Below are 22,905 nucleotides of genomic sequence, written 5' to 3'. Positions count from 1 at the left end.
GAAGATGCAGAAGACCTGGACTCACATTCCCTCTTAGGTCTGCCATGGCTCTCAGTCATGCCGAGCAAGGAAAACCCCGCTCTAGCCCCTGGCTGGAAAACACTGAGGACAGATGGAGTCTCTGGCAGCACAACAGCTCAACTGTAGCAAGCTACCAGTGAGCATATGCAAACCACACATTTTTCAAATGCTTATTCTCTTCGCTCATTTGGGGTTGACTTTCCAGAGATAAATCCTTGACACAGCCTAGCACTGCCAAATTTTAAGTCCTGAGGGCACTAAAGCTTCTCAAATATAGGTCAAACTTATTTTTATACAAACACAAAGCAATGAATCTTGCATTAGACTAATTTTTGGGGGAAAAAAAAAGAAAGTATTATTTTGGCTTAAATTCCATGCATATCTTTGATTTCTGAGCCCCTTCAGTTTGAAGCTGTTGGGGACAGTTTCAGGCCAAATATAACCCTTGTCAAAGCTCTGAGCAACTGCAAAGAAGTAAAATCTTCTCATTATGTCTTATTACAGCAGGTGTGCTCACAGCATCATCAATAGTGACTAACTTGGTTAAAACGTGGTCACAGAATTCTTTTACCATTCCACTTCTGAGCAGTCAATTTACATCTACAAAAATCTCTACCATTTCAGGGCTTTTTTAAAACATACATAAAGTCAAACTATCTTCATCTTCACTTACAGGTTTTTGTTTTTTTTTTTTTTCTTTTTCTCAAATTAAAACTATAAAAGCTTGCTCAGATTTTCAGGGGATATTTTATTTTTTCTCTTTTGACTTCAAATTAAACAGAACAATTATTTACATGCATCTGCCAAGTTCTAAATTGCTCTCGTAATTTGCATCTGTGTACAACTATAAATAATTTAAACCTTTATGCCAGTGCATCATCTCTGATTCACCAACACATCCAGATTTACCAACACCTTCAAAGTTATCATCCATTCCTTTGGTGCAGACTGCTGCCAAACAAATTTAATAAAGTACCTTGAACTGAACTTTCAAGCAGGCATGAATAATACCATGGTTCAGGCTCAGAACCAAAAAACTAGCAGGCAGAACTGCATTTTCAATGGACCTGACCTAGGAACTTAAAAACCTATTATTAAGAACAAATTATATTTTTAAAGTAAGACATAAACACTCGTCTGCAGCTGGGGAAAAAAGCAAACCAACGACCTTGCATTGCACTCTGAGTCTGATACTTTTTCCAAAGGAAAAAAACAAGAGCTCAGCTCAGACTTATTTACAGTACAGAGAAGATGCACATAGAACTGGTGCTTCCCTTTCTCAGAAAATGCATGCCAAAACAACCCTATTTCCAACTGAATGAGTATATGTTTAATTTTGCCCCGCTCTAGAGCCCTTGGCAATACTGTCGTCCCCTTCTCTCGCTCTGGCTACTGACAAGTGGTTATTCACCCACTGCTTCCTTGCCTGTCCTGTGTGAGCACCACTGCTTTGATTACATCCCTTGACAGCCGCTCTGGACAGACCTGCTCTTCCCCTCCCACCTTCCCTGCCTTGCCCTGATGGTCTGGGCTGCTTCACTTCCTGACATCTCCTCCAGGATTTCTTCCAAGTTTTCTCCAATTTCTCACCCCTTAGCCAGTGTTTTGCACTACCCTGGACTCCTTTAGACTCCTCCTGTCTCTCAGAGCATACTTCCTACATCATGACTTCATCTCATACTTATTGTTGTAACTCCAGTTCTCCTACCTACCGTATAGATATGCCTTTACACAAGTGGTACACAAGCATCAGCTCTCTGTCACATCACTAGACGATGTTCAGGGAAACTGAACCAGGGAGGCTCAGGAATGCCATTCCACCCCGGAGCCAGATCTAAGGCACTGAAGTCCAGCTATGATCCTCTTCCTCCTTAACTGTTTTGGCTGCTTCTCACCTTGTGAATATGCCTGTATTGCTCAAACTCTGTTGAGATGAGGAGCCTCCTCTCACATTCAGAAATAGGTTATTTCAATACTTTTGTTGCACTGTGGCAAATGCTAATTCAAACCACTGCCTGTTCCCTTCGGTCCTAAAATTAGGACTTAATGTCTAGAACTTGAACACTACACAAATGCTATTGAAAAAAAGGAAAATAATTAACAGAAAATAAAAACAGCTTTCTGAATTAAAAAAAAAAAGTTTAATCTGTACTACCTATACTTTAGGAATCTAAACATTACCCTGAAACACAAAAATATGTATGTATCTCTGCAAAGCCTGATACCAAATCCTAGTGCTTCCCTCATTAAAAACCTATTGTTTGCATCAACTCTATACTAAGGACCTCATACAAAATAAGAAAGTGAAGAGCTGATTACAAGCTTTATGATCTGCATAACTGAGAAGGTCACTGGTACAAGTGTCAAATATGGTTTGACAGATTGTTTCTTCACAGCTAAAGCACAGTCACTGGAAAAGATACTCGGAGCGAGACAACTCTTTGAATTGGAAAAGGAGCACTTTAATTATTCTGACTAGTTTTCATGACTGCAAAGAGAAAAGTGAACAAAATATCTAATACAAGGAGGTTCACAATAAGGATGTGAAGATCTCAAGCTGTAGTTCCAATATCTACCCCTCTTGAAACAAAGCCTCTTCCCTTAACTGCGCAGTGATTTGGACAGAGATGACACTGAGAGAGTTTTCTCACTGTTTGGAGAGGTAGGGAGCAACTGGACCTACATTTCAAGGTTATGTTTGGTTTTACCTATCAAAACATGGCTCATCAAAACATGTTGGTCACTATCTCCCACGTCCTCAGGAATGGGTTAACCAGCACTGCTCCACTGTTACGTCAGCTCACATCTGCTGTGGTCAAACACTTGATTATCTGTGCTGGCAATATGCTAGATGTAGCTCCACCAAAATAGAAAATTTCTCATGTCACGGAAAAGTTATGGAAACAACAGCAAAATGCAGGTCTGAACATTTTTTTTTTGTAAAGGTCTCTACTAGGATAACATCTAGCAGTGATTAAACACTGAGAACTCCCACTTCGTGATGGAGCCACTTGAAGTCTGGATCTCAGCTCCCAAAACTGCAAATCTGGCTACTTACAGCTCAAATACACACTTTGTTATCACATGTCATAACTATTATATTTAACAAGAAACTAAGTCACGAATTATGACAAAAAAACCCTAACACCTGCTATTTTAAAGATGCACTGCAAGTCGCTCTCAAAAAAAAAAAAAAAAAAAGGAAGAAAAAGAGGTGAAGCCTGCTAACTTGCATTTCAGTGTGTTACACAATAAATTTTAGGGTTTTTTGGTCAATACTGTTGTACAGCATATGTACTTGCCTTTGTAACTATTTGTTCACAACTTCTAATAAATCGTTCACCCACAGAGTGAGGTGTTGCCTACTGGTTGCACAAATATCAGATTTTGACATCTCCTTAAAAACATTTTTTCGGTTTACCTGAATTTGTCTCCTCGGCAGAAATCCAGTTTCCATCCTGTGCTAATTCTTTTAAGAGTCTCCTACGCATTTGTCTCTTTTCCCTCAGCACATTTTTGAAATTGTTGATGCATTTGTTCAGGTAGATGGTCTCTGCACACACTTTGTCAAGGCTCATGGGTCTGCACTCCTTTGCTGGCTCAGGTAGAGAGTTCACATCTCCTCCAAGCTCCTCAGGAGTTGAGCGCTGCCCAGTGGGGATTTCACAGTCAGACGATGGCATCAAGCTGGAAACAGGAGGCTCATGTGGAACAGAGGAAAGACTGGAAGGAACAAACGGCATCTGAGCAGATGCTTCACTGTTGACAGTTGTGTTGGCCTGGCTCTCGGAGGACTGACTAGGAGGGGTTTCTGCGAAGTTGTCAGAGCTGCCACACATACCTGAAGTGGTCAGAGTAAGCGTATTGTCATCATCCATCTGTAAGCCACTATCATTTTCCAAAAGGGTTTCAGAATCACTTGCCTCCAGTTTGTGAAACACCACCTGCAGAGCAGACCTGAAGTGATGAATAGCTTTCCCAAGCTTGTTAGTGTAAAACTTCATGTCCACAAGATCGATGTTATCCCGGGAATGGTCAAGGAAATACTGGGAATTTTCCAGGACATCCCTAAAGACCTGATCAGTTGGATCTTGATCATTCAGGTCCATTTGGATCATATCTTTCAAGCTGTCACTACTATCAGCCATTTCATCCGTTGTATGATCATAACTAATGGTTGTCACCCCACTAGAAACATCCTCTCTTTGAGTATCAACTTTCTCCACATTGGTAAATTTGCACAGGGTATCGCAGTCTATTTCAATTTCTTCTGTGGTTATCCCCTCATCTTTATCTAGAATGGAAGAACAAGTCTCAGTGACATTTTCAGTGTCAAGCCTGTGGTCACTACCATTGCTTGAAGCACACGCCTGGCTTGCACAGCCCAAAGAGTCAGGTGAGCAGCAGTGATCTCCATCACCTGATCTGGCCAAATTGGTCACCTGCGAATTTTGTTCATGAAGGGCCTGGTGAATGTCACTGGCATGTGAAGGCTGCTCACTGCAGCTTATTGTTTGTGCTTCCTTCCCAGTTTCAGGTATTGAGTTGCTTTTCTTAGTCGAGGTTGCCTTCTGCACAGAATCAAGTCTCTCCCCTACACACTGTGTTTTCCTACCCATGCTCTTATACTTCACCTGGCATGAGTCTGTTCGAAGATGCCCAGCTCTATCAGTTCTTTGAGCTGCCTCAGAATTCACTGGGTTGCGATGGTTTTTCTTGAAGCCAGTCTGTGAAGAGCCTGAATCAGTTTTGCAGCCTCTCTGGACATTCTGTCGCTTTTGCTCTTCACCGGTACCAATTCGGACCCCTGAGCTTTGCAGAAGAATAGACTTCTGTAAAATAAAGTCTCTCTGTTCACAATTGACAAGTTTCACAACTGCTGGTCTTGGCGTTAATGCCTTGCCTGTACCAATATCTGATCTATAGGCATCTTTTATGTACTTACTGCATTGGATGCCATTGAAACAGTGATATTCAGACAAGAAGCTGCAGATAAGGTCTACTGTGTTTTCACCATCTTTTTCTGGAATGCCATAAAAATATAACACTGGTTCTTCCTTGTGTACCTCCTTACTTGGCTCTCGAGCATGTATACCCTGGGTTTTGCCAGTCGAACCACCTTGCAGGCCTTCTATCTCACTCAAGACCGTATCCACGCAGCTAGAGACTTCATCCACAGAGCCTTTTATCAAGGTGAGGTGCTGTCGGAGCTCTGCAATCTCTGTCTGGATGCGACTTATTCCCTGGAGCTCTTTAACAATGTAATCAACCACATCAGCTGAGCGATCTCTTGATTGCCGTCTACGACTCTTGTACGCAGTGGGCTTTTCCTGGGGAAAGCACCCTTGCCTTTCAGCTATCTCCCTCCAGCTCATGGTAATGCTCAGGGAAGAAAGGTCCTGCCCGTCTGATACTCTGCCCTTTCTTTCAGAAGAAGTCTGCATCATACCATCAGAAGAATTTCCCTGCAAATCCTTCTTGTTCTGTTGGACTGAGCATGGTATTTTTACATAGCCATCCCAGTTCAGTTCCACCTCACCAACACACACTTCACTCACTCCCTTGGTATCATGTTCTCCATCCTGATGAAAGTCCCCTCCAGCAGTGGAAAATTCAGTGCTCGCAGGGCTCCGCTTTATTCCACAAACAAACATGTCTGTTTCAATCTCTACTGGGGAGAGCTGGCAGTGATGCGCATGGTTTGGATTCTCATCTACCTGGCCTTGAAGAAGCCTCTTCATTTTGTCCCGTAGAAAGAAATGGAGTTTTTGCTTCCGGAATTGCTTCCTGCCCCACAGTTTTACAACAGGTTGTCTGTGCAGAAGCACAATTTCATTTTCTTGCTTTTTCAATCTACTTCTAGCAAACATCATCAGCAGCTGCACCTGTGTTTCTCATAGTGCTACAAGCTGCACAAGCACACATCAATCACTTCCCAACGCACAACTCACATCCAGTTTTTATTCTGTCACGAAGCAGCTACCGAAAGAGGGAAAAAGACATTACAGTTTGGTACAGATAGAAATAGCCAAAGTAACTTAAGCAGCAGAATAAGAAAACCAGAATCCACATAAAAGCAGACAGAAAGAGGATGTGCTATTTAAAGTGTACAGACATTGTCTTGGCTTTGGCCACCTCCCCAGATCAAGTCCTCTTGTCGAAATAAGTGTTGCTTGCTCCCTCTTCTATCAAACAAAGTAAAAAAAAAAAAAAAATTAAAAAAGAAGAATAAAAGAGCAATTCTGTGGCCATTCCCTTTTTCTAACAGGTTTGCAAATTACTCTAAGCTGAGCTCCTGGAAATGGTACACTGTGTGACTTAATTACCCCTCTGAATACAGAATTCTGACAATTATTGGGGATTCTGTCCCTGCACATTTCCTTTCCTTTCAAGTCCACAATCTTCATACTTTCTTGCTTCAAACCAAAGCAGAAATCAAGTTTAACTTGGCACAGTACCAGCTATCCCACAAGAACTGCAGAGTGATGTAAAGTGGCAGGAAGACTGGATGACAGATTTTAAATGTAAAAGCTTTTTGCTATTTTAATTTTTTATCTTAATATTTTTCTACCAAACACTAAAAAAAAAAAACCCAAAAAACCTCAAAGCTTACAAGCTCCCAAGCTAACCTGCAGTTAAATATGCCACAGTCAGCATATGTAGGAACAGGCTGAGCTGACAGCATGAAGATTCTGCACGTCACTTCTACTCCAACCCTCAAGATTTTGCAGTGGATCATTTTCCCAATTTAAATCCCCTCTGTAAATAGCAAAAAAAAAAAAAAAAAAAAAAAAAAAAAAATTATGTTAATTACTTAAAACTTTAATGTGTCTTCACTGCTGTATTCACCAAGCAACATACAATCAGCTTTTTCTTCCAAAGAGTGTACGAGCAGAGACCCATACAGAGGTCCTCCTGGAAGCAAAGGGACTGGAGAAGCCAATGAGTCTGATGATTCATTTGGACTCACAGCTGAAGCACATATTCTTTCTCACATTCTCATTTGATTTAAGATCCACAGTAACTGTCTTTTATTTTTATGATTGCCTAGTTCTAAAAAAAAAAAAAAGTAATAAAAATTTAAACTCTACAACACACAAACATAATCAGCATGCACAACTTCCAGCCTGACTTAAGTTTTCCCAAGCGCATCCAGCTTTGCACAGGAAGGTTTACTGCCACATTGAAAGGAACAGAAATAGAGTTTCTAACCTTGTTTTTATTTTAGCTGTTTTAAAGCTAATGTGTTACATTTCACAACAAGATGTTTTTTGCAGCTCCATTCACACCTCCTTTGAGGTCTGTTAACCTTGGATCTCCTAATCTGGCCTTTGCAGCCCTGAAGTCTTCCACAGGGAGGGTCAAGTGTTGTCCCAGCAGCACCCACTGGAGAATGCTGGACCAGGTCCTGAGCACAAATACTTCATGATTTCAAGCCAAGCAGAGAATCAAACACTACAATAGGTCTCTTTGCACTGGACTGAGGCCTTGATCTAAGGCCAAATCAACTCACTCTGAGAATTTTCACTGTCAAAGGGCCAGCTCCAGAGCTCACAGCAGCTTTCACCCAGTACCTCTTTCAGAAGTCAAACAACAATTTCCATTTTCAAAGCATTAACTCAAAGTTTCTACACCCACACTGATCCCAAGCTGCTGCAGTGCAGAAACTTGCCCTAAGACATCCTCCAGCTCTAGCTGACAGCCACTTACACTACCAACAGCATTCTTCTGTTAGTGAGCATTTTCATCCTGGCAAATATCTTGTTTTCATTTTTGTTGTTTCACTTTGGGGGCAGGAAAGGAGAGAGTGGGTTTTGATCTGGAGGAAGCAGCATTTGCTGCTTCTTCACAATCAGAGCTAATTAATATGCTACAACAGAAGCTGCATCTGTGCTTCAGATAGAAGCTTCATCACCCAGCATCTCAGATGAACTTCCATACCAAAGGAAATACCTGCCCTTGTATAGGCTAAACAAATTCCCTGTTAGACTGATTGTTAGCCTCTCAAAGAAAACAAGTTTTAATTTTATAGAATTTCCAGGCCATTGTTCCATAAAGATCAGGTTTTCTTTCAAATGACTTCCTTATCTAACTACTCCCTCATGGAACGGGGTTGACCTAAGAAACATTTGCTCAGGCTCTCATCTTGTAGCACTTACACAGTTCACCTTTCCCTTGAGTGGCTAACTGGTGTTCAACACCAGAAAAACACTTTTGTATCAATATTAAGACCTGAACCCTCCGAGAGCAAGCACTTGAATTCAACGGCAGCCAAGAATAGCAGCTCTACAGCAGCTCTGCCCCAAATGTGTTGCTTGGGGGTAGCACACAGAGATGCTAATTTCAAATATTTTCCAGCATATCCAACCCCAAGCACTAGGAGAAAAGCCTACACACGCTTGTGCAAGGATTCCCTCAGAAATATTCATCATGCTTTCTTCTGCACATAGTTTTCAAGGCACCAGAGGGACTTAACGATCATTTTAGTTTAAAAAAAAAAGAAATCTATTCAAGGTAGAGTTTGCCCTCGTCTTCTTCATCTGCTGCAACACTCGACAGCAGCAGTTTCTTACGGACAATGCTTTTTCCTGCTGAACACTTACTTGCAGGACTGCAGCCATCCCAAACTGGCAGCTCAGTGCAAATACCACAATGCTGTCATTTTTATTTATAACTACACTGTTTGTGGTATATATATACGTATACATAGATGCAGATCTCCAGAAATGCTTATTTCATTAGAGATTTAAAAAAATACATCTCTGATTTCAAATACCAGCAATACCTTTCCAGCTTGCCCCAAGAGGGACAGAAACTGTTTCCTCCCAGGCTGGGAACAAGGCCAGAACAGAGCACAAGAACAGCAGTTCTGCTCAGAGGGAAGTCTCTGCCTCTCCCTACAGTGGGTGGAAGTGAACGGAAATCTGTTTCCGTCAAGGAGCAAAACACTGATGACTTACAGATATGCCACGAAGCAGGTAAGAGAATTGCCCTCTTTGCACCTCTCCCAGTGTCCCCTCTGCCTATTCCCCGCCTTCTGCCACCCCAGACCCACGCTCAGACCTGGAGCTCTGGATATTTGCCCACTTCATCATGTTGACTGGCCCCACAGTGCCTCTGCATCTCCTGCCAGGGTCCATCACTCCTCCTTCCCACCCAGGGTTGTGTGTGTGCTCCTGTTCCCTTCCACTGCTCCAGACTAGGTGCCCTGCAATTACTTGTCCCCTGCAAAGATCCCTTATTCCTCTAATGTTGCCTGTGTTAGGGTCGTGCCTCTTTGTGGCACATGGGCAAAGTGACAATGAAAGTTATTGCAGGTCCAGTCAGGGGGAAAAAAAAAAAAAAAATCAAAATCTAATCTGGATGCAAATCCTTGCTGAAGGATTCTCTTCAGAATCACTTCAGAGGTCACATTAACACACAGTAAGAAATAAAGTCTTTAAAGAAAGAGTATTTGCACCCTGGTATCCTGCCAGATACTGCAAGCCCTCACTGACTACACAAGCTTTGTTCTGACTGCCTTTTTAGCAGGCGTTTCTCTCCATGCTCAGTTCAGCGCAGCTGTCTCTGGGTCTGCAAACTAAAGAGCAGCATGCACAGGTTTCACCATATCTACATTCCCCAGCTTCCCAAAAGTAAGCCAGGCTCAAGCTGAGGAGGAGGAAGACATCTCTAGCTTATCTGGCAATGCTTGGGTTGATTTGCAATTCTGGTGAAGACAAAACTGACATATTAAGATTTTAAATGGGTGAAACAGGTGAACTACCACAAACACCACACAGCTTATTACCCTCTCACCAGCCACATTTCTGAAATAACCTTGTAACCCATGAATAACAGTTACTTTTGCTCCTGACATATGGATTTGTGATGACAACAGGAGCACAAATGTGGCATGCCAGCATCGATGAGGGAGAAACAAGAATGTGAGAAATCCCATGAAAGAATAAACTGTAATTATGAGATCACTGCTCATCAGCTGGGGATCAGCTTTACTTTGCACTTACAGCACCCTGGAGAAGGTGAGGCTCTCATCAGACTGAGGAGAGCTGGCTGCAACTCACTCTGAGCAGCATCTTCACTTGTCTGAGCCACTGGACAAACATGGTCCAAAACAAAGGCAGCTTTTTGGTACCTTCAGTGCTGCCCCACAGAGCAGTGAGCTGGCTGCAGTCAAGTGTTGGTATAGTAGGTAAGAGCACAACCTCTGTGTCCTTTACATCTCTGCCAAAATGAGGTTGGTTTGTCTTTTTACCAGCTGTCTGGTTTTCATCACACTAAGGAAATACTAAAACACCTTTACCCTACACCTTCATAGCAGAGGGTGCTGGTACCCCAGGGCAGACATGATGTTCAGAGTCACTGGCAAAGAGGTATAAAAACAATTAAGTACGACCAAAAAAACCACTTCACAGCAGTCTCTCTGGGTATTGACTCATGCCACCGTGGCACTGAGTGAAGTCTTTTAGATTAGGTCATATTTACAGTGTATTTCATACAAAGTGGTATTCAATTACCTGTACTAACAATTACATGAAGAAAAGCAATAAAATGACTGATAAATGGTCTTGCTACTTTATAAAGAACCATTTAAACATTAGGAATATCAATAACTAAAATGCAGGACATGCTGGGAAAAAAAAAAAAAAAAAAAAAAACAGTTTTGGCATTAAGATACAGAAATCATGGCTAAGGCTGCCATAGCAACATCGCCCCAGCACTATGCATGCTGAAACATCGACTCTTCCTGGGAATATTATAGCATTTTTAAGCACATAAATTGCTGAAAGAATCCTAACAACTAGGCTTGATAGAGATATGATGGGTTACTGCCAGCTTTGCTGATGTATGACTTCTGGAGATGAGCATGCAATTTTCTAATTAACATGATTAGATTCAATTTGGGGTTGGATCACACCTAAACATGGCATTATTGCTTGCTTTTGAGAATGTGCCTCTTTTCAAACCTTCTCCTGATAATTAGCAAAAACTAACTTTTCAGTCCTGGCATGAATTATTGGATCAAGAAGGTACTGAGCTGAGCAATCCTGGGCAAAGAGCAGCAGGACTGGAGAACAAAACATTCTTTTGAAAGATGTGTTCACCTCAGGACACTTCTGCTAAAAGTAAGGTGCAAAAGAGACACATGGCACTGCACAATGCCTTAAAGAGGAAATATATCCATTCTACTGAAAAGAAGTAGTTACAAAAGGATGAAAATTATTTTAAAAACAAAACAATGTGAACAAAAGCTATCACACGGTCCCTCAGTAATCCTTTCATAGTTCATCTGCAGAAAGCCTCAACCTAGATTCTCATTCAGGAATTACTGCATAAGCTGCGAAACCACATCCCAGCCCTGCTTGTGGAACTTTCTGAAATTTTTAAGCACTTCCAATAATGTTTTCCAGGTTTCTTCTGTACCTACAGGTTTGTTTCAATAAACTGAGCAAAAACTGTGTCAGAACACTTCAGTGCAGACACTAACGACAGCCAGCCTTCCCGTCTGTCACATTTTAGAAAAAAAAAAATGCTTGAAACCTTCCCAAAGCAGTCTGGTAGATGTGACTAAAGGTCAGGTTTGGCCAGTCAGTCTCTCTCATGGTGGAAGACTGATCCGGGGGGCACTGCATATTGGCTGAAGGGATTACACAGTTCTGCACCTCCCACATCGCAGTTATTTCTTACCTTTTACACAATGCCATTCAACTGAGGCAAAAAACACCTCGGAATAATACTTTTCTGTACCAGCAAGTTTTCAGTGTTGCTACAAAGTAAAGTAGCAGTAAGAATCACTAAATATGAGGATAAAACATCCATTAAAGTGTTGCAAGTGCATTCAAAAGCGTGAAAAATTCTGTTGCGAAACAGCATGAAATTAAACTCATGTAATTAGAGAGTATCGCTATGTAGTACAACAAAGAGATAGCACATCCTGCCTTGACTCCTTATTACCCTCTACAAATGTAAGGGACACCACAAAAGTTGCTAAGTGTCCCTTGGCTTTCTGTAAAATGGGACTAGTGTTGGTCATCCCCTCGGCATCACTCCTGTGAGCATGGACGGAGAGAGATTGAGATGTTCAGGTCTTTTAAGTCCAGCTGTCTTGGGAGCCTCCAGAGAGTGCCTTGGCACCAGGCAGCCCTGCCATTCTTCGAGACGTGCTCATTCCCTCTGCAGCCACATCCTTTTATCACAGCTTATTCTGCAAGCTAAAAGCAGAAGTGGCTGGCACAGTGATGCATCAGTTGCAGTAACAAATGAGGTCTGTCATTACCTGGCCGCCAAGAAAAGGCAGCATCCAGAGACAGAGTTAAAGAAGTAGGGGTTGTCCCTGAGTGCAGAGGGAGGCACAGGCTGGAAACTGCTAGTCAGATCATGCCTAGCCAGCAACAAGCTAAGTCTAAGGCACCTAACTAGTTCTGAGTCCATCCTGTGCTGAGAAAAAGGTAAAAAAGGATAACGGCTAAAAAAAAAAAAAAAAAAAAAGAAAAGAAAAGAAATCTCAGCTGCTTCTGTTTCTCTTATGTAAAGTTACTTCACTCCCTGGCAGCAAATACAAAACCTGAGCAGCAGCTATCAGCAGTTTAAGAGCAAACTGAGAAGCAATTAAGTTGAGCAGCCCCCTTATTTCCAGAGCATGGGGGTTTTGCACACAGCTGAATGACTCAGTAAATGGCTTACCCATGACAACCTAAAGCACTAGCTCTTCCTTAAAACAGGTTTTTCCCAAATCAGAACCCTAAGGACCAAGTGTTATATTGAACAGATGAGCCAGGAGAAAGAACCAACTTTTTGTTTAAAGGAAACAGCACCAAGAACTGAAACACAAGTACTGGAGGATGCTGACAAATTGGCTGGCCTTGCGATTAGGACTGTAGAAATGTTTGCTAGTCTTTGGGGAAAGGTTTCAGCTACCTCTATCTAACCAGAGAGCAGACAGCACTGTCAGTAAAAATCCAGTACTTCTGCTTTAAATAAGGCTTGTGTGCACCATTATGAAAACACTGAAGGGTGCTAAGAGCTCTGCCTTGACTCACAGAAGCAGAACATGCTGTACCTTTCCTCTGCTTGTAATCCAATTTACAACCCAGCGCTGAAGCAATAGTGTGAACTGTCCAAGTGCTGCATTTCTGACAAGAACCAGGAGGAAACACTCATCCTGAAGAATTTTCTCAAAACTCTGATTACTCAGTGAGGAGGTCTGGAGCTGGTTTTCCCGGTAACGGTGCCTCAGCTCACAGGGACACTCAGGTAGGGGAGAAACAGGCAGCACTCACCCAGCCAGGGTGACAAATTAGGAGATCCAACTTCTGTGGTCAGGGCAATGCTAACAGCGGCAGTACAGACTGGTGCTACACGATCTTGCTTACTGTTTCTGACCTATCCTGCACTCCTTTAGAGCAGACACTCAACAGCATTCAGCCAGGCTGGGTGAAGGTAACGTAGGCAGCTGATGGAATAATTAGGGTTTTCCAGCTCATGCTGCTAAGCTGCAGCACTCGGCAGCTAAAATCCTCCTGGGCTAAAACCGCAGCTTTACTTCTATAAGCTTTCTCCTTTTCATCTTGAGGACAGAAGACCTTAGCATAATGTATTAAGTCTTGATGTTTATCCCCCAAAGGCTCGCTCCATTAGCAAAAGAAAGCTGCCCATATAAAAGGAATGAGAACTGAAAAGATATCTGAAACAGTCACACCATCTGCTCTGATTCATGAGCTTGTACAGCATCCTCATCACTCCTGCATGCCAGTCATTTCATCTCATCAGCTCACAAGCTTCTCAGCACAGGAAATCAGGCCAATGACAAATACTCTTGGGTTAAAAGCAAGCCTGTTTTAAGTGACATTTAAGGAAGAATTAAACCAGTAATTTAATTACTCTCAAGCTATTTGCTTTTCAAGTGACCAAATTTAAATTATCCCCAAACCCCTTTCTCTTAAACTCTTCTTCACATAGTGATTTTGATGTCAAATTCCAGCTGAGATACAAACCCTCCTTACAGAAAAGTACGAGAAGTAAACAGACACAACCTCAATTATACCAGCAATAAGACATCTACAATTAGTGTCTAATGGCTGAACACAAAATCTGAAAAACAGAGATAAAAATGAACATATCAAGAGCAAACTGTTTTTACAAAGCACGTGTTTAAATCCAGTCAGCTTCCAATGGAGCTATTGTATTGCTAAAGTAAACACACACACAGAGCCCACACTAAAAATAAAGCACGATTCCCCTTGGTTGCTGCCTACTTGCAGTTTATATCCAGCCACTTATTTTGTTTCAATCATTTACTTACCTTGCTGCTTCAAAATAAAATAAAAGGTTAAAGTGTAAAGGAAATGTATAGAATTAATAGAAAACTACAGAATACAATAGCTTGTTCTCATAGAAAAGACAAGTCCCGAATGATTCCTAATCATATAAAGGTTCACCATATAATGAACTTTCACTACGGAGATTATCGAAATATTGCTGGTGTCCCATCTCAGATATCAGGGAAAGCAACATTCAAGGCACCAAAAGTATCCTACTCCATGGCAGCACTAGGACGGAAAAATCATGTAAAGTTGATGGTATGTTTTGAAGGGGAAAAAAAAACCCCAAAAAGAAAGCAGCTACTAAAAATCCAAAAAGCAAAAAACAGCAGAAGCCAATTAATGTAAAAGCCAAAAATGCAGAAATCCTGTCAGCTTCCAGGAGTATCCCTCAACAGAAATTCTTTAGTTCACTGCCACAGTGCATCTCTTCTCTTTCTCAGGCAGTACCAAGTACAGTTCAAACTTCATCCTTCTCTTCAGTTGTGACTCAACAGAAAATATTGTACTTCAGAGGCAGAGAGAAAGCTGTGCAGCTATTGCTACTTTACTCCTCCTCGTCAGCTGCTTACTGCCTAGCTCCTCACACACGCAGCCTCCCCGCTCCGCTCGCGCACCAACACTCCTCGCCTTGAAATGATTCTCCACTTTATTATCCATTCAGAAGGAAATACGAACTGATGGAGCCAATCTTACTAAAGACAAAACGCACTCTTTTGGCATTACAAGAGCAGGCAGCACAGTGCAGCAAGCCAGTCTGTGCTCGAAAAGCACTCTGCCTGACTCCTGGCATCCTGCAGGACTGTGGAGCAGGGGTCTGAAGAAAAAAGCCCAGCGCTCAACGTAATCGGCCAGCTCCAAGAAGATTCTTTGACCAACTCTGATACAGATGTTTATTTTTGTATCTCCTGTTCACCCCCAGATTAACCCACAAGATTCAGCAGTACCCTCACTGGAAGGAATCCTATCCAGTTTCCAAAGAAGACTAGTACCAGTTCTGCTACAAGTGTGGGGGATTCAACACCCATTGATCTCATGTTTCCCAAAAATAAAAGTCACATTGTTACATAAAAGAATGACTGCAGAAGTGGTGTGCACAGAATCAGATCCACTCACACTGTACTGACACTTCTCTCCTGGGAGTGAGCAGCAGCAGACACTCTCCTGGAAGAAGCGCCTGAATTAAAGGTACCATTTATTTGCCCCACAAGCTCTCCAGGGGCATCCAACGCACTGCTGCTAAGAAAATCTTCCTGGCCAGCTGGTCCACATTCACATCTTTCTTTCCACAAGTGCTCCCTTCATACTGTCTCCTTTCTTCATGCACCTAACACAAGCATCCACCTCCTTCCCAAATGACATTTCTCTGCCTTTAGCACCAAAGGCACTGTATGGGAGTTGTGCACATTTCCTGGTTTTGCTCAAGGACAATTCACTGCATCTTACAAAACAAAGTCTTTTCACAGTGTGGGGTGGGATTTTGAAGAGGCCTATATGACTTAGCTGTGGAAATGCCACTATCTTCCCATCTGCTCAAATACCTCCTACCTCCTTGTGAGCCAGCCTTGCTGTGAATGATACTTCCCTCTCCAATCTCTTACCTACACCAATATCAACTTTTATTCACTGCTTCCTCCCACAAGTGTTACTGTGCTCCCAGCCCTGCCCTCACCGCATGGGATATTCTCCTGGCACCTTCTACCCTCTGGTACCACAGCTCCATCCCAGCACCTCACAGAAGCATCAGCTGACACCAGCCACTCCCCACCAGCTCATGTGTTTGATAGACGTAAGTACAAGTTGTGCATAGAGGTAGACTAATGCAAGGTTAGGTTCACAATACTTTGTCTCACCAGCACCACTGGTGAACAGTACCCCTCTGCTCTTTTCATATGCAGCCACAGCACTGCCCCTTGCAGCCAGGCACAGAAATCAGGCCACCGACCTCCTTTCAGATCCCCTGTAAGGCTGGCATTCCTCTGTGGTCACTCATACCCTCCATCCCCCAGAAAACCGTCCCTCCTTTTGCTTTTTCCCCTCTCTGCAGGGGCAGGGACCACAGGTCAGATTTCCAGAGGTGCTTCAGCTTCAAATAATTTTAAGAGTCTGACCCCAAGTTTCTCATTATATGTTTGCACCCTGCCAGGAGAACAGAGCTCTGACCCAACTGAGGGCACTGAGTTCCACTACAATAGAAATGATTGCTACTAAACATACCAATTACAGCACTTGAGCTCAGAACCAAAGCTCTGTACCGAATTCATCCACATAAAGATGAAGACCAGGATTGGTGCCACACTTAGTATCTTGAAAGCTCTGCACATAAGTAAGACAAAAAAGATCTCGCCAGGGGTCTTTTTCAAAGCAATGGTTTTCAAAAAATATTAAGCATCCGTCAGACAACACTTTCTTATTTGCATTAACTCTCCATAGCATCTGAAACATCCATTAGACAGCCTCCCAGGCCTTCACATGCCTTAGAATCACAGAATCATAGCATAGTCTGGGTTGGAAGGGACCTTTAAAGCCCATCCAGTCCAACCCCCCTGCAAGGAGCAGGGACATCTCCAACCAGACCAGGCTGCTCAGAGCCCCGTCCAACCTGGCCTTGAACGTTTCCAGGGATGGGGCATCCACCACCTCTCTGGGCAACCTGTGCCGGTGTTTTACCACCCTCAGTGTAAAAAAAATTCTTTCCTGATGCCTAATCTGAATCTACTCCCTCTGTTTTAAAACCATTACCTCTCACTTTTTCCAAAGATCCTACTACAAGTGGAGTCAATGTTATCTTGCCATGGCTGCCTTTGTCCTTTGCATTTCTTTCTTCCTTCCTTCATGTCTGCCCATCCCTGCAGTGATGAACACTAGACATTAACACATTGAAGTGAAAAATGCACTGGGGCCAAAGAATCCTCCAGCTGCAGCTCTTGAGACCTAAAGAAACTGTGCAGATTTTCAAGCACTATCACATGAAATACCAATACTCCCATGGCTGCCTTTTAAGAACAAGAGTAGAAAAAAATATGGAAAAAGCAAGCAAGTCTCATTAGACAAAGAGACAGGAGATATTGCTAATGGACATCACGAGCAATGAAGTGCTGGAAAATGTCACGGCCCTGACCACAGCTCACAAAGAGCTGGAAAGGAAAATGCGGCTACAAAAAGACAAAAACATAGGTGCCCTCATAAGCAAGGAAGATTGCACCTTTCAGACATTTAAAAACTCTTACCTAATGCACAGAAGATTGAGACAGGCTCTGTTTTTCAGGGATTTTTTTTTTCTTTTTACTGAAATAATGAAGATAATTCTGAACTGGGAAAAATAGGCACAACTTGCATCTAAAAAAAGTCTAGGAGAAAGTGTGCTTTACCGTAAGGCTTAGAGCACCGAGTTATTTGCCTTCTTCTAAAGAAATAAACTTCCACTTAAAAATTTAAATACTTCTTACTGTGATTTTTTAATTCACCAGATTTTAATTTTAGGTTGAGCCAGCAGGGAATTATTAAAACTGATAAAACCAGGCTCAGCTATATAGGCCAAATGCTTTGATGTCTGCGAGGTATACTTTACCCTTTCTTCTTTTTTAATCCTCATTATCTATTTCATTCCAACTTCCTGTAAAGTACTGAATTATTGATAAAATTGTAAAAGTAAGCAATTCCTTCATGAGCACGAGTGGATTAACCAAAGGAAAATGAGCACGCTTCAAGCACAGGTCCTGCTCCTCCCTCTCCCACACTCACATCCCTTCTCCCTGCAGGAAGACAAGCAAGAACAGTTCTAGTGTCCCAGCTTTTGAGGAAGAAAAAAATTGGAAGGCTAACTAAATCAGAGGATAAGAACATTACATAGAGAGATGAAACAAAGAAACAAGACGGAAAAAAGTCAAGAGAGAAGAGGTGAAAGTCAATGGAGAGAGCTTGTCTGGAATAGCAGGTCTAAATTCTGTCCAGCTCACATATACTTAATTAATCTCCCAAATGGTCTCAGACAACCCTGACCCAAGAGCTCTCAAAAATTATTTTTATTTGTTTCACTGGAAGAAAAATAAGAAACATTTGTCCCAAATTAAACTGCCTTCTGCATCTCCCTAAAGACACAGTTCTCAGTTACGTAGTTTAGGTTCAGAGCTGCATTAGATTTCAGAAGTTCAAATACACAGTGTCAAGTTTATCAATTGATTCAGCAGTGAAAACATGCTATTTATTATCTTCTTCAAAGCCACAAGAAGATCAAATCAATCAGTAGTCTAAAGACTGAAGTGTTAATGAAAAAGCAGTGACCTCCTGCTGTTTGACAGCTGTCCTCTATGAATAATACACTTCGAGGAGCTGTGCATCACCAAAACATAAGCAGTGCTGCTGAGACAGAAGCCAGGAAGAGAGGAGAATCTTAATTCCAAAGCATTTTAAACTACCCTGTCAATGCCTTTTCTGTCATTACAATAGCTCCGCAACACACTTAAACATACACTTAAGATGTTGCTTTCAGATGAAAGAATAAGTTTCTTTAAGAAGCTGTCACTCAAAGCACTGATTCTTTCTTTTCCCCTTAGGAAAGGGTAAGGCAAGGTGCAAGGGCAACCTACAAGCACGAAAGGGAGCAAATGCACAGGTACCTCCTCCAGCACCTTGGAAATTGATAATGGCAAGATATTAGCCTTGAAACATTTGAAAAAAAGGAAGGAGATAACCTTCCCCAAAGCCCCAAAAGTTCTCCCTCCTTAAAAAGGATTTTTTTCCTCCCTTAAAAGAAAAAGCTTACAGAAAGACAAGAATAGCACTGGCATGTTAAAAAAAAACTGCTAATGATCAGAGGTACCGGAACTGTTTAGCTTCCAAAGACAGGCAACGTAAGTTCATTTGTTGTTAACAGGTGAGACCTAATCACTGTCCAGCTTAGCTTCCTAGGAAATACATTTACACTCCACACATTAACATTATCTGATTGTAAGGATGTCTGCTGAACCCTGAAGCATGAACAATTTCTGAACTAATAGAAGGAAAGACTTTCACATAGCCTAGGAATAAATGATATTTTGAAGGCCAAGAATATAGTAAGATTCAAGGAGTGGAATTTGTATAAGGTTAATGAAAAAATGAATTAACATAGCACTAATGTTTTTGCAGAGCCACAGATCTTTACACTTCACAGTTTAGGTCAATCTTTACCAGGCAGGGATTGATCAGAGACCTTAGACCTGCCTGCAATGAGTCCTCCCATCTCCTTCCGAGGCTGCTGCTGCCACACCAGTCAAAAACTCCTCCTGGGGCTAGAACAGATCTAGTCTGGCATGGAAATCTTTAAAGTGCAAAATCCTTAAAGACAGCGTTGGTCAAAAAGCTCAGATTAAAATCATCCTCCATTTGACTTGTTTATAGTCATCACTGTCCCTTGCAACAACAGATGAACCCTTTTTTAAGAGATGTCAGGCAGCCCTTTAAATGCACAGGCTAAACTTGTTTGTCCCTTTCTTGTCTCCACGTGGATGTTTGCATGCTTGACTTCTGCGATACAAAACCAAACACTATCAGCTCTGCAACCCACTGCTTCACAGAAAAGGCTATATTACTCCTCCTCATCCAGTAAGTTCCAGCCACTTCGAGGCACAAACAAGCTTTACATCCCAGACACCATGCTCCCTTCAGAAGCCGCTGCTCAGACAGTGCCAACCCCACTGGTCACAGCCCACATCAGCCTTCAAAACCAGAGCGAGACTTTAAAAGCAAAGCTGTCTCAGGTGACAGCTTCTGGGGTAGCATATTGTCTCCTTGTGCCCCAGCAATGACAGACACAAAACCTTCCTTAAACGTGCTCCTGAAAACAACCAAATGCTCCTAAAGGCTGCCTTGGGTTTTGGCTGCCCATTCGAAAGCACGGAAGCTCTTCTCTAGCTGAATTGTCATTCTCAATTTTTAATCAAGAAGTACAAGTAGAAGATGGACTATCTATTCTGCACTTTGCAAGTCGGCTGACTCAAAAATGTTACCTGCTGAGTGCCCTCATTCCAGAAACAACTATTATACTGGCTTTTAAGCTAGATTCGGCTTGAATAGCCAACAGGCAGTGAGAAAGCATCTATGGCAGAGAAAACTCTCCCTCTGCTGCTTCCTCCTTCAAATTACATCTCTCTCCCTACTAATGGCATCCAAAACATAAGGACTTGATATTTTCTGAAATTGGAAAATTACAATCAATGTCTTAATTGCATACCTAATTAAACAATCAGCATCACTAAAATGCAAAGGCATCTGAGCAGAGACATGTGCTGGAGCAGAAAAATCTGAAATTATACTCTCAGTTAGAGCTCTAATTGCTTTTTAGATTAAGAAACCTTGGAAGGAAATGTTGCAGATGCTGTGAAATGTAGACCTCAGGTAGACATTACAGCCTTCAAACATTAACTAGTTGAGGTAAGCACAAGGGAAGCATTTCAGCATTTCTATTGTAAATATAGATAGAGAAATAACAGGCTTAACTCATAGCAGTGGAAAGCTAGGTTAGACATCTGGAAAATCTTTTAACTGTAAGTGAGCATGGATTGTCTAGGGAAGCTACAAAATCTCTCCTAGAAGGTTTTAACAAGAGAGAGTATATGCATTTTTCAGGGTTGCTTTTCAGTATGCTAGATGATCTAGTTAATCTCCTCACATACTGCCCAGGTCTCAGTTTTATTGCTCCTTACCTACATTATTCTAGAACCTGTTTCAGGTAGGGAACTACATGGTAACATATACACGTGCTAACAGGCACCAAGGTGCATTACTCCTCACAGATGGTCTGCATGACAACCCAGCTGCCCCACAACACAACAGCTTACTTTACCTCGACCTGCTGGCCGCACTTCTCTTGATGCAGCCCAGGATGCGGTTGGCTTTCTGGCTTGCAAGTGTGCATTGCAAGCTAACATTGAGCTGCTTATCCACTAGGACCCCCAAGTCCCTCTCCTCAGGGCTGCTCTCCATCCATTCTCTCCCAGCCTGTATTTGTGCCTGGGATTGCCATGACCCAGGTGCAGGACCTTGCACTTGGCCTGGTCAAACCTCATGAGGCTGGCATGGGCCCACCTCTCCAGCCTGTCAAGGTCCCTTTGGATGGCATCCCTCCCTTCCAGCGTGTTGATGGCACCACACAGCTTGGTCTCATCGGCGAACTTGCAGAGCATGTTTTCCTACCTGAGCTTAACAGTGAGAACAGGAAAATTATCTCTGACAGAACTGTTTGTGCATTCTGCAAAAGGTAGGTCCCACAAAAGGATATGGCTACAGAAATTCAGTGCCCTGATCCTACAGGGCAGCACTCAGTACGAACCCAAAGACCATTCCCTCTCCAGTTGAAGGTAAACCCCTTTCTCAGTAAGTAGACAGGGTGTCCTACTGCTCACTAAACAAGAAACTATTTAATATTGTTTCCTTCATGTTATTCCAAGCATGACTACATGCATCCTTTATTGTATCACAGCCAGGCCCCACCATTACATGCAGTCACATCACCAATATATGCAGTGATTTGAGTGTTCTTTGCACTCACCACCATATTACTTCAGTAATTCAAACATTAATTGGTGTTTTCATAGCATACCTGCAAAGTGAAAAAGTCGCTATTACAAGTGAAGAATTTGGGCAGAGTCAGATCAAGACCTTTTTCTCTATTTGGACAGCCATCTCAAGTATAACAAAAGCCTGACTTTTCAGAGGACTTGAGTTTACAGCATATCAAACATTATGAAGTCTTCGCTTACTACTCTGATGGTTCATTTCCAGCATCTTAAGTCAAATTACTAGAAATCAATTAACATACCACAGGGAGAGGCAAAGGAAAAATCCTTTACACAAACCACCACGGCTTGTCCAGTATCATGTAACAACATGGCAGATGAGCAATAACTGATAATCCTACAGAGCTAGCATACTACCCAGCTACCTCTGCGGACAGATCACGTCCTCAACCAGCTCTTTCTTCCTCATTACCCACAGATGCATCAAATGTCAAAAACCGGGAAAGAATCTTTTTTACTACCCTACCTTTGTCTTGACTCTTGGCCTAATAATATGCTTTTCTCTGTAGGTAGGAATAATTTTGTATATTTATATTCCCTGCAGAAGGCAGCAGTTGATTAATGAACCAAAATATCCCATAAATACTTGTTATGAATGACATGTATGTCTCCGTCAGTCTCTGAGGACACTGTTAGTGTAGGCTCTCAACAAAAAAAAAAGTGCCACTGCCACACCACAGCTCTGACAAAGCCGTCTCTAGCAATCACACCTGTACTAATAAGCCCAGACACAGCTTTCGCACCTCTAGTAAAGGCATTTGACAGACTCTACAAAATGGGCCTGAAATAACTGGGTCTAGAAACATTGTCAGTCTGCTCCCCTGATTGGGAGGGACAGGGGTGGAAATTTAATGCAAAAAAATGAAAATTACTGTATTTAGAAAGGCTTTTGCAAGAGGATGAAAACTGCGCTACAAACCAGGCTTTGATTACATAGCTGACCTAATTCAAGTGATTTCAGAAGCCAGTTAGCCCCTTTGGCAAGTCTGTGATGAGAAGGACAT

At 42.2% G+C, this 22,905-nt stretch overlaps 1 protein-coding gene across 5 annotated transcripts in view; it reads right to left on the bottom strand.

Moving 5' to 3' along the window:
- UNC13B (unc-13 homolog B) overlaps positions 1-22,905 on the bottom strand; it is a 191,792-nt gene that overhangs the window by 96,876 nt on the left and 72,011 nt on the right. For 2 of the 5 annotated variants that reach the window (XM_086770214.1, XM_086770215.1), the window contains exon 1: positions 3,443-5,894. The exons of 2 other annotated variants lie outside the window; for them this stretch is intronic. In XM_086770214.1, the coding sequence (XP_086626340.1) occupies positions 3,443-5,894 (2,452 nt within the window). Of the gene's footprint in view, positions 1-3,442; positions 5,895-22,905 lie in introns of those variants that run through there. One more of the 5 variants, XM_086770213.1, reaches the window with a different exon arrangement.

Source organism: Chlamydotis macqueenii, chromosome Z (genome assembly GCF_036417535.1).
Source record: "Chlamydotis macqueenii isolate bChlMac1 chromosome Z, bChlMac1.mat, whole genome shotgun sequence".
Taxonomy (NCBI): domain Eukaryota; kingdom Metazoa; phylum Chordata; class Aves; order Otidiformes; family Otididae; genus Chlamydotis; species Chlamydotis macqueenii.
Note: the sequence above shows the minus strand (reverse complement) of the source record. Positions and strands in the feature narration are given on the sequence as shown.